The sequence below is a fragment of the Helobdella robusta genome (assembly GCF_000326865.2).
Source record: "Helobdella robusta unplaced genomic scaffold HELROscaffold_3, whole genome shotgun sequence".
Lineage (NCBI taxonomy): Eukaryota > Metazoa > Annelida > Clitellata > Rhynchobdellida > Glossiphoniidae > Helobdella > Helobdella robusta.
In genome coordinates this window covers 7139296-7154295 of record NW_008704501.1, presented here as the reverse complement: position 1 = coordinate 7154295, position 15000 = coordinate 7139296, and the positions used below count along the sequence as shown (strand labels likewise).

At 32.8% G+C, this 15000-nt stretch overlaps 3 protein-coding genes across 3 annotated transcripts; 1 reads left to right on the top strand and 2 right to left on the bottom strand.

Moving 5' to 3' along the window:
* Positions 1-848: 848 nt before the first annotated feature.
* HELRODRAFT_161752 (hypothetical protein) lies at positions 849-1205 on the bottom strand (the record flags this gene model as incomplete). Its single annotated transcript, XM_009021639.1, has 1 exon — positions 849-1205. The coding sequence occupies one exon, from the start codon at positions 1203-1205 to the stop codon at positions 849-851; it is 357 nt and encodes a 118-aa protein (XP_009019887.1).
* Positions 1206-3665: 2460 nt separating this feature from the next.
* On the bottom strand, positions 3666-5684 carry HELRODRAFT_184994 (hypothetical protein). Its single transcript, XM_009021638.1, has 5 exons — positions 5659-5684; positions 5398-5498; positions 4962-5063; positions 4694-4798; positions 3666-4610 (listed from the first exon to the last, which is right to left on the bottom strand). The coding sequence occupies exons 1-4, from the start codon at positions 5659-5661 to the stop codon at positions 4711-4713; spliced, it is 294 nt and encodes a 97-aa protein (XP_009019886.1). The 5' UTR covers positions 5662-5684; the 3' UTR covers positions 3666-4610; positions 4694-4710.
* Positions 5685-6421: 737 nt separating this feature from the next.
* HELRODRAFT_66284 (hypothetical protein) lies at positions 6422-8166 on the top strand (the record flags this gene model as incomplete). The annotated part of the gene is made up of 5 exons (XM_009021637.1): positions 6422-6577; positions 6881-6953; positions 7089-7212; positions 7426-7630; positions 7858-8166. Coding segments are annotated over 5 exons (867 nt in total), but the record flags the coding sequence as incomplete, so codon positions are not given.
* Positions 8167-15000: the final 6834 nt, after the last annotated feature.

Below are 15000 nucleotides of genomic sequence, written 5' to 3'. Positions count from 1 at the left end.
TTGTGTTTCCTTCCCACTGTGTCACTCATATTCTCACATTTTCGCGGCTTAACTGACTGCAGAGGCACCACGGATGGCATTTCTATTTTTATTGCTTTTATTTTTTGGTTTTTTCTTTTTTTATTATTATTTGTTTTCTAAAGTTCTTTTGCATATGAAAAAATTTGAAGCGCCAGCTGTAGAGGAGTTCGAAAAAAATGCAAATTATGTTTTCTGTATAATTAATGCTATTGCCTGAAAACCAACATTTACATTGTAAATTAACGCTCAAGTCCACGTTTACCTATAACGGTTAGCTCATCTCAAACCTCACTTACATACAATCAATACACTCAACTCGTGGCGCCAATCGGCTAGAGAAGAGAAGTATAAAAGTTGGAAGACAAAAACGAACAAATGAGTCAGGTAGTAAGGTGTGTGTGTATCTGTACGCTGTGTATGGTTGTAGTGTTTAGTTTTTATTATTATTGTTTGCAAAGGTGTTTTAGAAAACGCACTTTTTAACGATTTCTTGGCACACGGAACCGTGGGGTGTCAGTCTAAGTGAGGAGACTGTCAGACTAAAGGCATCATTTAGTTTTATTTGCAGTGTTTTTTCGGTCAATATTTATGTTGGTATGTCTATTTTATATACTTACTTAAGTTGAATGTTAATTTATTTAGTTAGCTAAATATCAAATCTTTAAGTAGAGTTATTATCATCGACAGTTTTAAAACTGTTAAAAATGACTCAAAGATTATTATCTAACAGATAAATGCATTTCAAGAGGTTGAAGTTAAACATTAACAAATGTTAATTTTCCACTCGAATTCACAAAACAAACCAAATCCGAAACCAAATGTTTGATTTACAACTGGGCGTAGAAAGTTTCAGGATCAAGACAAAACTTCTCAATGCAGTAGAGAGCATGCTGCCTGCCCAGTGCCGCATTATTTCTCCTCAAAAGATGGTCCATCTGCTTCTCCTTGTACAAACTTCTTGGTAGTTGGGTAGGCCCCCTGAGTGGAAGGACAGTGGGCAGGCAACAAATTGGACACAAAATTTGGTAGCAGTCCTGCTTGTCCTTCATGTTGCAATCAGTGGCGCACGTCAGGCAGATGACGTGGCCACATGAAAGCAGCGTCGTCGGCGATTTCAACGAACGATTTTGACAGCATTTTTTGCAGATGAGAAATTCTTCGGTTACTTTTTCAGGATGATTCATTTGTAACGATGTGTGTGTGTATGTGTGTGTGCGTTCTTATGTGTGTGTGTTTGTTTGTGTATGTATGTACGTCGTATAGGTACGATAACTGTGCGTTTATTTGATTGTATGAATACGTTATTTAAATTTTTTATCAGAGCTGATAATTTTATGTTTCAATTCAATGTTTTTATATTATTTCAATGAGTATTTCAATTTTTTATGATTTAAACTGTGCTAAAATCTTTCATTTGAAACATAATAAAAGTAGCAATTTAGCATTTATTTACAATATAAAAAGATATTTTGACTCAAACTTATTAAATGGCGTCATGCTTAAAAGTGAATCAAGAAAAAATTACATAAAATTTTTAGACGAACATAGCACGCATGTAAACAATGAGGAAGTAGTGGCTAAAAATTGTGAAAAATTAAAACTCCTCACTAAAATTTGGACGGCCACTTTGCGTCCTAGTGTTGGAATAGTTGTCCAAGCCACAGATGATTTTGACATAAACATAATAATTGAAAGCTTACAAAACTCAAAGCTCAATGTTCCTAATTTTCTTCCACAACAACTACCTAGCCATAGTGAGACAACTAAATGCTGTTGACTTATTATTTTGCATCAGTCGATATTTGATTTATATCCGAAAATTTTAAAATATTTTAATCTCGGCATAATTTACAAATTTGTGAAATTTTTATATCTCGTAATTTTTCAATTACAAAATTTGTGTGTAATCAATGAATCAACACATGGGACACGTTGCATGCAATGTAATAGGCGTGATTTCTCTTTGTACTCGGTTACAGCAAGAGTTCCTTTCACTGCCGCTCTAAATAGAAATTTAAACAAAGTTTATGAACTTATGGCTTGGTGGTTTTTTTATAATAACACTCGCAAACTTCGTTCAGATCATGTTTGCTTTTTTCACATATCTGTTCTTGCACGTAACCTAGAGTTGGTTGATGCTCTTGGAAACAACTACACCTACCACTTTTGATTGTTTGAAAGAATGTATGATTCGTTTCAAAGCAAAAATGTGCGCACATCTCGAGAGTGAAAGAAGCTGGTAAGATCATCATGATATTCTCCGGTTGACGATCATTCACGCTTAAATAGATATCGTGCGTCTTTCGTGGCTTGCTTTTATAAACGGAATATGAATCCCTTCCACCACAAGCATCTTTATTGTCGCAAGGAACATCACACTGGGATGAAGCCACTGCTGAATCTAACCTTCCAATACAGTTGCATTCTTTCCCACTCTTCAAAGCGATCATATTGTTACTTTCATCTGTGCACTCCTGTGAACATTCATCCACTGAGCCAACTGATGCAACTGTCTTCGTTGAGCTGATGCTTCGATAGCATCCTATGTAAGATTCTTTCAAGTCGATTGCTGCATGGGCTACTGAGGACAGGTTTATAGAAATAAATAATAATAATAATAATACGCAAGTTATTGATAGCAAATACATGAAATCAGCAGACGAGAACAAATTTATTTCATTGTGATGTTAAGAATCTTTTGACATTAAAAAAATTATCAAGCCTAATTTTAAATATTTTTAGAGATGGAGCATCAACAACGTCGCTAGGCATTGCATTCCATGGGGCTAGAACACGGTTAGAGAAAAAGTATTTTCTGCAGTCTTTTTTGCCAATCGAGTACACAAGCTGAGATGATGACCTCTGAAGTTGATTTCAGCTCGTCGGCTTAACTGAGGACAAATTGCTGGGTCTACCAGATTATGCAATATTTTATAAACAAGGATTAAGTCACCTCTGAGTCTGCGATATTCAAGAGAAGGTGGATTTAGTTTTACTAATCTTGAGTGGTAATCTAGATTCTGGCAAGACTGAGGAAATTTTGTAGCTCTTCTTTAAACTCTCTCTAAATCATTGATCAAGCCTTTCCTATAGATTCCAAACTTGAACAGCAAATTCTAGATGCGAACGAACTAAATAAAGATTTGTAGATGCATATGAGTCGTCAGACAGGCAACTGAAATTACGACGGTAGAAAAAATTTATTTTGAACGCAGGAATGTTTATTTTGAGCTATGTTTTCATTTATCTTACGCATTGTGACACCATAACAATAAATGATGTTGATGTACGATTATTTTAAGATTTTGAAATTATCGGCGTTGACTAATTTGTTGCTCGCCTTTTAAACTTTTCTAACTGCAGTTTTGTGAAAATCGTTCAAACTCTAAAAATAAAAAGATAATTATTATCTAAATTCTAAAAATAAATAAATAAATTTGTCGTGCACTGACGGCGATTTGGGCGTTCTTAGCTGCTCGTTACCATCAATTTGTATAATTATTAATCGCACACCAAACTAAATTATTTTTTAAAAAGTTCATCAGTTAGTTTTTTATTCATAAATATTTGATAGATAAATCTTCGCCATATGGTAGAAAAAATTAACCAAAAGTTGTTTAACAAAATAAATAATTTCCATTAAGTATGTTCGTTTAATTCTCTTTCACTGAATAAGTATTCAGTTTTATTTAATTATCAAAACAGTTTTGCAAAGCGTTTCCTGATTGACGATGACTCCTAATCTTCTGTGTCGGCTTCTGATTGGGCATCTTCTTCATTTTTTTCATTTTTTTCTTTCTCTTCTTCTTTTTTTTCTGTTCATCTTCCTCTGGATCTTTTAATTTTTTTCTTCACAATGAATCCAACCATGACGGCAAATAAAAACAATGCAGCTACGATACCAGCTGAAATGTACCAAAAATTTCCAAAACTTAGTTTGGACTTTTTACTTTTATTGGCGGTTTAGGCATATTCATTGAATTAACCGACAGACCAAAAAACAGCCGACATAAATTGTTTTAGAAAAAATTTAGAATAAAACAGAATGCAAACAATTCACCCAAAAAGACGACCACTTGGACTAAATTCTCATTTCTGGAATCATTGCTTAACATTGCAACGTCCTTACCGCTATAAATCAACATCGTAATCGCTATATCATTGTTGTTACAATTACACATTTATCACCATCATCGTTATATATTATTAACGTTAAATGGGCCTCGTGTCAAGCTATTTATAGCGTAACATAAAGTTAGATAATTCATGATAATGAAAATAGAATAATACAATTCATTCAATCAATCATCCATATATTTATTTAAATATTCATTCGTTAAAATTAACACTTAATTATTTACTTTATTATTTTATTTATTTATTATTTAAACAAATAGCTTAAACAAAATAACAAATATTATATCATGAACACAAATAAACAATTGCAATGGAAATGTATATTATTCAGTTAAATATACACATATCTGAATAAATAGATACATACACACACACACACACACACACATATATACATATATATATAAATATACTGTTATATCACCTATATTACATTCAGTCAATCATTTTTTACAATCAAACATGAATAAAATACCAATCAATCATCTAATTTAATCACTCAATCAACCATCCAAACTAGTCGATTAAAAAAAATCAAACAAACAATGAGTCTTAGCCTCTAGTATATTTTCCCCAAATATGCAGCATAAAAACTGAGGCAATGAATAGAAGGGACATCACTAAAACCGGAACTGGACCCCTGAACAAGAAACAAAATAATAAATTAATAAACAAAATTAATACATAAATGCATATTCGTATAAAAAAGAACATACACTAAAAGTGTACATGCACTTGGACATTAATTAAAAAAACACTTAAAATTAAAAAGTAAAAAAAAGTTCAAAGTTCAGTGCACTAACACTTTAATTCCAGGAGAATCTTCAGTGTAGAATCTCCACATCCCTGCCCCACCAGCACCACCTGATGACTTTTTAGATCCCACTGTTGAGGCTGGAACTTTTCTGTCAATGGTTATTTTTTAAAAATGAATTTACTTTTATGTTTTAATCATGTTTTAATAATTAATTTAAATTAAAACAAAGTATTTCATTACTAATTTTTTACTTTAAAATTTAAATAATCATTATATTTGGCCTTGATTCTATTAGCCAAGATTATTCATCATTTCAAAACAAATCTGGCAAGGGTTATTTAGATTTATTTATCAATTTTGTGCTAATTATTTAAAAATTTAAAATTATATTAAAAATTTGTAAATGATTTTTGTCATAAAAAGTAAAATAAGTTATTGAACCAAAACCAAGTATAGACAGCCACGTTCTAAGCTAAAAATACCTTTGTCTGACTGTTCCGGCTCCTGCTCTGGGGGCTGATTTCCCGGCAGCGGCCCCACTGCTTTTTCCAGCTCCGACAGATGTTGCGCTTGGAGACGTAGGCTGGAAAATTAAAAATATCCTTAAATCCCTTAAATTTAAATATAATAGTAATAAAAAAAAAACAATTATTGGATGTAAAAAAATCAATGAATGATCAATTTTTGATGAAACATGACAAATAGACTGCAAGTTTATCTAAACATTAATCGAAAATTCGAACCATCGTGACGAAATGAGAATTTAACGTGTCAAAAGGAAGTGACGAGCAGCGAAACGAAAACAATTTAATAAGTTTAAAAGCTAATCTAGCTTAATAGTTTATAATATTTCGTGCCATTTTAACTTTAATGAATAAATATTTCTAAAAGCATTCAGGCAGCTTATTGTTTTACAAATTTTATGTTATAAAAAAATATTTTAAAATAAATTTTATTAAATTAAAACGGAAATTGTTAAATTGGCTGTGTTTATTTACGAAATATTGATTTTGTTTGGCTTTTACTAATTATTTTTATTTACAAAATGCATCATTTTATACTTTTTAATGCGAGGAAATACAGTTCATATTTTCTGAAATATTTTTGAAAAATTTATTTTTGCATGTCATAAACTTGAAATAAAATTTTTAAAGACCATATTGATGTCCACTTGCTTGCCTGATCAATTTCTGAGTTGGAATTGAATTGAATTGCTTATTTAGTTATTTTATTTGTTTAATAAAGTTAGTGACATTTACACCGGAATTTTGATTGACGTCCTATTCGTCTGTCCTCTTGCCGTCTGTTTCAATTTGCAACTGTTGAAAATCGAACAGCATGTCGTTAGTAATTTTTTAATTCAATTATTAATAATTAAATAAACTTACAAATATTTTTAAATAATTTTACTCTAGTATAATTTAATATATAGTCTAGTAGAAAGTAAAACTTCAAAATGCCAACCCAACCTAACCTAGATCATCTCGGGGTTATTACGGCGATTCGTATGACCGCCACCTACCAATGTCAAATGACCAGTCCACTATATACAAAATGAAGGAAACGTACTGGACCACCAAACAAGTTGTTATGAAGAAATTAGGCAAAAAAGAAGATGAACACATTGTTGCATCTGATTCAGAACTGGATGCTAAGTTGGAGGTTTGTCAGTTGGTTGGTCTGTTGGTTTGTCAGTTGGTTGGTCAGTTGGCTAGTTGGTTGGGCAGTGGGTTAGCTTTGGGGAAAAAGAAATTTTGAATGGTTGAATAATTTTTGACCCACCAATTTATAGCATTTTATGTTTTTTTAAATACATTTTAAATTGAATTGAATTGAAATAATATTTAATTTCAATTTTTACTTAAATGCTATTAAAATTTGTTAAATTTATAAAGCTAATTAATATGCATATATATTTATTTATTTGTTAATTCTTTTTTTTTATCAATACACTTACCTTGAAAGGTCTTTAAAGCAATCCAGAAGTCATCCACTGATCTATTAAGAGTGATTGAAAAATACCAAGAAAGAATATGTGGTGAGATATATGTACATCTTCTTTCATCATCACCATCTTCATCATCATCTTCTTTATCACTATCATCATCTTCATCATCATCATCTTCATCGCCATCATCATCTTCATCGTTGCCATCTTTATCTTTACTATTAGTACTCTCTAGGGAAGAAAATGCTATGGGCAGATTATTGAAAACCGAAAGTCAGCACGACAAGACGAGGGCGGGAAAAATGATGGCAGCCGTTGGCAAGGCTCAGAGTTTCTCCTCTCAGCAGATGTCTGTCATACTTACTAATTCACTAATTTCAGTAACCATTTTCAATATTACAAGTGATTCACAAATTTCACAATCAGTAATTTCATTTTTAGTAGTAGTACTACCTACCATCATTATTAATACTAACACAGATGAATTATAACATTCACATTATCAAACAGCAAAACCAAAGAACATTATCGACACGATTACTAATGTCTTCGCTTAATTTAGGTTACAGCTTCGAGCACCGCTGGTACGACTCTACCAGGAAGTGGAAACGTTTCGACACCGAGCCATAACAGATACGATGATCACAATAAACCGGATGGAAGCTGCCAGGACCGAGTACCGGGGCACTCTTCTCTGGATGAAGGATGTCTCCAATGAACTGGACCCTGATACAACTAAGCAACTACAGAAGTTCAGAGCCGTGCAGGTGTGTGTTAGTACGTGTGTATGCGTGTTTGTTTTGTTTGTGTGTGTGTTTGTTTGTGTGTGGGTTTGGGTGTTTGTGGATTTGCTATCAACATTGATTGACCTATGATAACATTAACATTATTAATCAAACAACAAAACTAAAAACAATGTCATGATCCCAAGGCACATACACATACAAACACACACACACACACACATACACACACACACACACGCATTCGCCAGGCTCAGGTCAAGAAAACGAAATCCAAGTTCGACAAACTGAAACTGGATGTCATGCAGAAGGTTGATCTACTGGCTGCCTCTCGTTGCAACATGTTCAGCCAGGTCCTGGCAAAGTATCAGTCAACTCTTCTGCACTTCTGGGAGAAGACGTCAGTCAGGATGACGGCCGTGGCTGAGAGTTTCAAGGGCTACCAATATTACGAGTTTAACATGCTTAAGGTTGATGCTAGAAGATTTCGGTTTTCCCTTTTTTTTTCAGTTCTTTATCTTCTGTTTTTGTTGTTGTTTAATGTAGGTCAAGGTTGGTGACGTTAAATGTAAGTCAAGGTTGTTTTAACAAGTCTGGTCTGGTGCCGTGTTTTTTCTTCTTAGTTTGGTCATTTTGTGATTGATGTTGTGAGCTGGTTGTTGTTGTTGTTGTTACTGTTGTTGTGTTTGGATGAATTATTATTTAATGATTTATTACACCTGGTTAATTAATTAATTAACAATTAAGATGAAAAAAAAATTAAATTGTGCAAATTGACAACGTAGGAGCTAGGTGACCCGAGTAAGAAACTCGCAGAGATAACCGGTGGCCTCAGTGGCCATAAGGATGACGACGACGACGACAACGATCATGCTAGGTTCCGCTTCTCTTTCTGATCTATCATTCATCTGTCTTTGTTTTCATTTAGTTATTTTTTTTTTTCATTTAATTTGTAATTGTTACCCTTGATTGTTTCATTTTCTGTTTGATTTATTTCATATGTTTATTTTATTAAGCAATTTATTCATTTTAATTATTTGTTTTTTTTTTCATTCATTCGTTCATTCCATGTGATTCATGTTATTAATGTCAATGCTTTGTATGTGATTGTTTTTCACATTTTGTTATGTATAATTTTGTACACACGTCCTTACGTACGTGTGTTTATGTATATGTGTTTGTGTGGTGCGTGCGAGTGTATGTGTGTGTGTAGAGCTATATGATTATATGCACATATTATATATATATATATATATATATATATATATATATATATATATATATAACTTCTCTTATTTATTACTATATGCAACTTTTTCACTTTCACTCCATCTATCCGTCATCATCATCATCGTCATCAGCGATTACAACAATGATGGTGGTGATGATGATGATGATAAAAAGGGACGTGGCAGAGGAAGAAGAAACGATTATAAATCCGGTGACGTTGTTGACGTCATAAATGATGATGGTGGTAATGATGATGATGATGATGATGGTGGTGGTGGTAGCTCAGCTGGGAAAAAACGCAGACATGATGATGATGATGATGGTAGGCCGGCTGAGAACCACGCTGATCACAGAGGTGATACCAGTGATGGTGATAAAAATATTGACGATAATAATGACAGTTATAAGCATGACACTATAGATCAATTACTGTTAGATCTAAACTTCACAACTGTTGCTGACGACGAGGCCGGCGGCAGTTACAACGCTAACGTTAATAACAGCGACAAGAGTGACGTAATCGATATTACCGATAATCTAACTTACGTTGGCCGCCCTAGTCCGGCTGCCAAGCGCTTCGCCCTTGTTCCAGTTCCACTTCAATTAGCAAAACATCTCGACTCTATTGAGGGCAGTTTCTCTCAACTTTCTGGTTCTTCGTCCAAGACTTCGTCACAGCAACGACGTCTTTGTAGTGATGTCGCCAACAACCAGAGTGGCCACAACTACGACGGTGACGTCATCAATAACAACGATAATAACAACAACGATGACGATGCTAAAGATAATAACAATAATAATAATAATAACTATAGCGATGGTGATAAAAATGATGCTCCACTGTTACCGTATTTACTGGATGATTGTGGCGACGATGGTTTCGGTGGTGGTGAAAATAGAGTTTTTCATCATCAACAACAACAACCTCATCATCATCATCATCAACAACAACAACCTCATCATCATCATCATCAACAACAACAACCTCATCATCATCATCATCAACAACAACAACCTCATCATCATCATCTCCTTCACCCAATGAGTAAAAACTTCAGGTTATGCACAGCGATAGAAAATAATAGCTTGTGATGATGGTAACGACAAGATGATGATGGTGGTGGTGGTGGTGGTGGTGGTAGTGGTGGTGGTGGTGGTGGTGGTGGTGGTGGTGGTGGTGGTGGTAGTGGTGATAATCTCACTATTATTATTGTTATTATTATTATTGGTATTATTATCATTGTTATTATTATGGTTGGGAATCTATTATCATTAACATTGGCAGAAGTGAAGCTAGCTCACGGGGCTTATTAACCTCTTGGCAAATGTTTGTCTCTATCTTGTTATTTTTGGCTGTTCTTATGTTATTATTTTTGTTGTTAATGTTAATTTATTATTATCGTTATTATTATATTATTATTATTATTATTATTATTAACTTTAATTATACGATTTATATATATCAGTGGTGTTATATGGCTTCCATTGAGTTTTCCAACAGATGCTGTATTAGAAAGTTTTTGTTTGTTTGAGTTTCGTTTATTCGTTCATTCATTTATTCTTTCTTTCATTCATTTATTTTTTTTTCATTCATTCTTTCATTTATTCATTTTTTTTTCATTCATTCATTCATTCATTCATTAGTTTTATTCTATTTTTTTAAAGTGCAAAGTATATTTTTATTTATGCGACTTATTAACTCATATTTTGAATCTAAATTGTTATTCATTCGGGCATTCGTTCGTTCGTTCATTTATTTATTAATTTATTTGTTCATTTATCCATTCATTTGTTCATTCATTCAGGCGTATTTAATTCATTCAAAATCCTTATTTTGTAACAATGATTTAAAGCTTACAGCTATTGATTGATTCGTTCATTCTTTTTATCCATCAATTCACGAATTTATCTATTCATCTACATTCATTCATTCATTCATTCATTCATTCATTCATTCATTCATTCATTCATTCATTCACTCACTCATTCATTCAAACTATCATCATGCAGTCACAAGGATAGCAGCAGCAACGTGCAACCGCAGCAGCAACCGCAACCGCAACCTGGCAAGAGAGACAGTCTCAACAATCTCTTTGAAGACCTTTCTAAGCCTAAAAATGGTTGCTATTGCATTTTATTATTATTATTGTTGTTGTTATTATTATCATCATCGTCGTCGTCGTTATGACGTCATCACTCATTAATATGACGTCATCATCAGCTGATTCAGACTCCATAATAGACTTCGGTGATGACGATGAGGTGGACCTGGAGGAGATAAAGAGGAAGCAGGATGAGGAGTTCAACTTCACTGGCATGCTCAAGCAATCATCCGTCACTAGTCGCAAACTCAAACAGCAGGAAAAATGTTAGTTTGTGCCTTTTTGTGTGTGTTTGTGTGTATTGGTGTGTCTGTTTGCGTGTGTCTGTTTGTGTGTGTCTGTGTGTGTGGAACGCTAGTTATGTTCTGTAGGTTTTGTAGGCTTCTGGTATCCATTGTTGTGTTGTTGTTATGGTGATATTTAGTAATTAGTACTGGCGAATGCTTATTATTTAGCACTTAGTCGTAATAAATGTCGCTAGCAGTAGTATTTTTTACAAGTTTCTTTTGAGAACTCAGCAGCTTCCACTAATTTTCATCGTACTGAAACACTCTATCTATCTAGCCTTGAAATCGCCATCTTCAAACTCCATGGATCTCTTCTCAGACGACTTGGAATCGATCGACATCAGTGGCGTCACCAGTGGTGGTAACCTCGGGGGCAGCGACCTTCACAAGGACAACATGAACTTGCTCAACGAAATTTTAAACGCCCCGGCAGAAAATGATGACTTCTCGAAAGAATGGAACGCCGTATTTGGAGTCGGGGGTACGCCACTTTCACCCCAAAAATCTTCTTCCTCGTCTACATTCGGCGGTGGCTTTGGCGGTAACGTTGGTCCTTTGCTTGGCGCGTCGTCGTCGTCGTCGTCGACTTCGCTGATGTCTGGTGTTGGTGGTCTCGGTGGTGTGGCTGGCGTGGCTGGAGCTGCTGCTTTGTCGCAATTCATGCCGTCTTCTCTGTTGGATTTGAATCCATGTAAGTTTGATTGGTCAGCTAGCTGGAATGTAGATTGATTGGTTTGTTTGCTAGTTTGCTTGCTTGATTGATTAATTGGTTAATTAATTGATTGATTAATTGATTGATTGATGATGATTTGTAATTTTATGACTAGTCATTTCAACTTTCTTTTATTGTCCGTATTGATTGCCATTTTTGCCTTTAAAAATGCACTCATTCCTTTGCTATTTATTTAATTAATTAACCTCATTATTATTATTATTTTTATTATTGTTATTATTATTATTATTATTATTATTATTAAGCAGCTATACCAGCAGCTGGCAACCGTCCGACGTTGCTTAACATTGCGTCATCGTCAGCAGCAATGACGACAGCAACTTCTGCGGCTACTTCTACTTTTGCACAAAAACTTCCAATTATGAGCAAGAAAAAGGTGATGATAATAAGGATGATGTTGATAATGATGATGATGACGACGACGATGATGACGAAGATGACGTTGATGATGATAATGATGTTGATGATGCTGATGACGACGACGATGATGATGAGAATATTGAAGAAAATGTTATAGTAATACAAAGAATTATAAATTTCAATTTCTATGCAGAACAACAAACAGGAAATGTCTGCGTGGTTTAATTTATTTGCCGAACTCGACCCACTAGCGAATCCGGACGCCATTGGTCGAAAATCTGATGACATCACCGATGCTTAAGTGACTCTTCCTCTCATTGGCTAAATCAATTAACCAATGAAATGCCAACGAAATATTGGCATAAATATTAACTATATTTGGTTAAGAATAATTATATGGATGCTGGGTATACATTTGTTCTATTTTTTTTAATTGTTTTATATTCTTAATTGAATTGTATGTAAATTTATTGATTAATTAATCAATTAATTATTTACTTATTTGTACGATATACCATCCTGATTCAAATATTCTCTCTCTCTTTCTCTCTCTCTCTTTTTCTCTAAATATATATGTATGAACATTCCATTTTTCAGTGTAATTCTAATTAAATTAAGACTGTTGTAAGTCTTAATGTACAAACTTCCATAAACACACATACTTGCATAACGCAATTACATACATATTCATACCTACGTACCATACGCACATTTGCATATTCCTACATACATACATACATACGTATATACATACATACATACATATATACATACATACATATATATATATATACATACATACTTACATCATACATAGATACTTACATACACACGCATATTCAAAGAAATTTTTCTTGCTTTCCAAATTCGAAGATTCAGATCTTTAAAAATATTTCCATTTTCTTATGAAATTGTAAATAAAAAATTATTTATTTATATACATATACGTCTTATATTATCTAGAATCTTATTTGTTTGTGCTATTTATTGGTAAATTATTTTTCTTTACACACACACACATGCATATGTGAATTCATTGAAACACATACACACACACACTCATTCATATATATATATATATATATATATATATATATATATATATATATATATATGAAGTTTAAATTTTTCAAAATAATATTATCCTTTGTGGCTGCTCCAGAAATTTTATTTCTACAAAGAAATCATCTTAAAAATAATTATTAATATAATAATCTTAAACCTCAAATCTAGCTCAAATAGATCTTATATCCCAAAATCTAGGTCACCTAATCATCACTTAATCCCTTTAATATAAATCTTCATCTTATTTCTCGTGCCTTATCCTTTCAGGACATTGGCGACCATCGACTTTCACAAAACCTGATCTTTAACACTGTAAGAGTTGAAATGTGATGATATTCAACAAGTGACACAAGGACTTCACGAATGTTATTTATTGTTGACCGTGATCTCTTCTCCCAGCAATCTTTCCAGTAGTTGTTAGATTTTCCATTCTTTCCTTTCGCATGATGTGACTAAAAAACTTTAACTGCCCCCGTCGGATTATCAGTAGTAGTTTCCTCTTTTCATAACCGGACTGTTTTAATACATCCTCATTCGAAGTATGAGGGGTCCAACTAATTTTTATAATTCTTCTCAAAAACCACATCTCAGCGGCATTAATATATTTTTCCATTTCTTTAGAAATTTCCCAGCCGTAAGATAGGATAAGAAAAATGTAACACCCTGACAGTTTTAATTTTTTTGATATTCTGACTTTAATGTTGGTGAGGATGATTTTCATTTTAGAATATGCATCTTTCGCCATTTTCTCAACATAATTTTCTCTATCAAACGCACACACACATACATTCACACTCGCACATACACACGAGTTTTTATATTCAAGTCAGAAATAATTAAAGAACAAAAACCCTGATCAATGCTTCAAATAATTTATTAGGTAAAATAACTTAAGTAACGTGTTTTTGCACAACTATTATAGGATATATATATATTTTAATTAATTAATCAATTAATTAATTAATCAATCAACTAATTAATTAATCGCAGGAAAGTTACAAATTTTATTCAGAATGTCCAATTAAAAATGTACCAGAGAAATGTTATTACTATTATACGTAGTTTAAATAATTAAATGCCATGTTTAAAATGACGCGCTATAAAAAAAAGTACATAGTAATATTAATCATTTAATATAGCAATCATAATTTTTTCAATAATTCAAATAGATATACATAAATATAAAATACTAATGCATGCATACATTTCACACACACGCACACACACAAAATAATATCAGTAATTATTAAAATCAATCATCTCCAAACTAAATCGGTGAATTTTTAGTGGCAACAGTTGTTTGAATATTTAGAAAAAAAACATTTTAAAACGTAAAATAATAATAATAATAAAGAATAATTATAATTTACTCTTAATTAGAAACCAATTTGATTCAATAAAACAAATGAATGATTATCAATAACTCAATCGCCCTTTCAATCAATCAATCAATCAATCAAACAAACCAATCAATAAGCTAAATAATCGATCTCTCAATCAATCAATTAATTAATCGACCTAACAAATCAACCTATAAATAAAATAAGTCCTTTGAAACAACTTTCCAATTAAAACATAATCATAGAAGTATGAATGGTAATAGAATAAAAAAAAACA

What these genes read in the sequence shown, in the direction of transcription:
- HELRODRAFT_184994 (XM_009021638.1), bottom strand. An exon ending in GCCGGAACAGTCAGACAAAG is followed by an intron (nt 5,064 to 5,397) that starts GTATTTTTAGCT and finishes AACCATTGACAG; the next exon opens with AAAAGTTCCAGCCTCAACAG. An exon ending in GATTCTCCTGGAATTAAAGT is followed by an intron (nt 4,799 to 4,961) that starts GTTAGTGCACTG and finishes TTTCTTGTTCAG; the next exon opens with GGGTCCAGTTCCGGTTTTAG.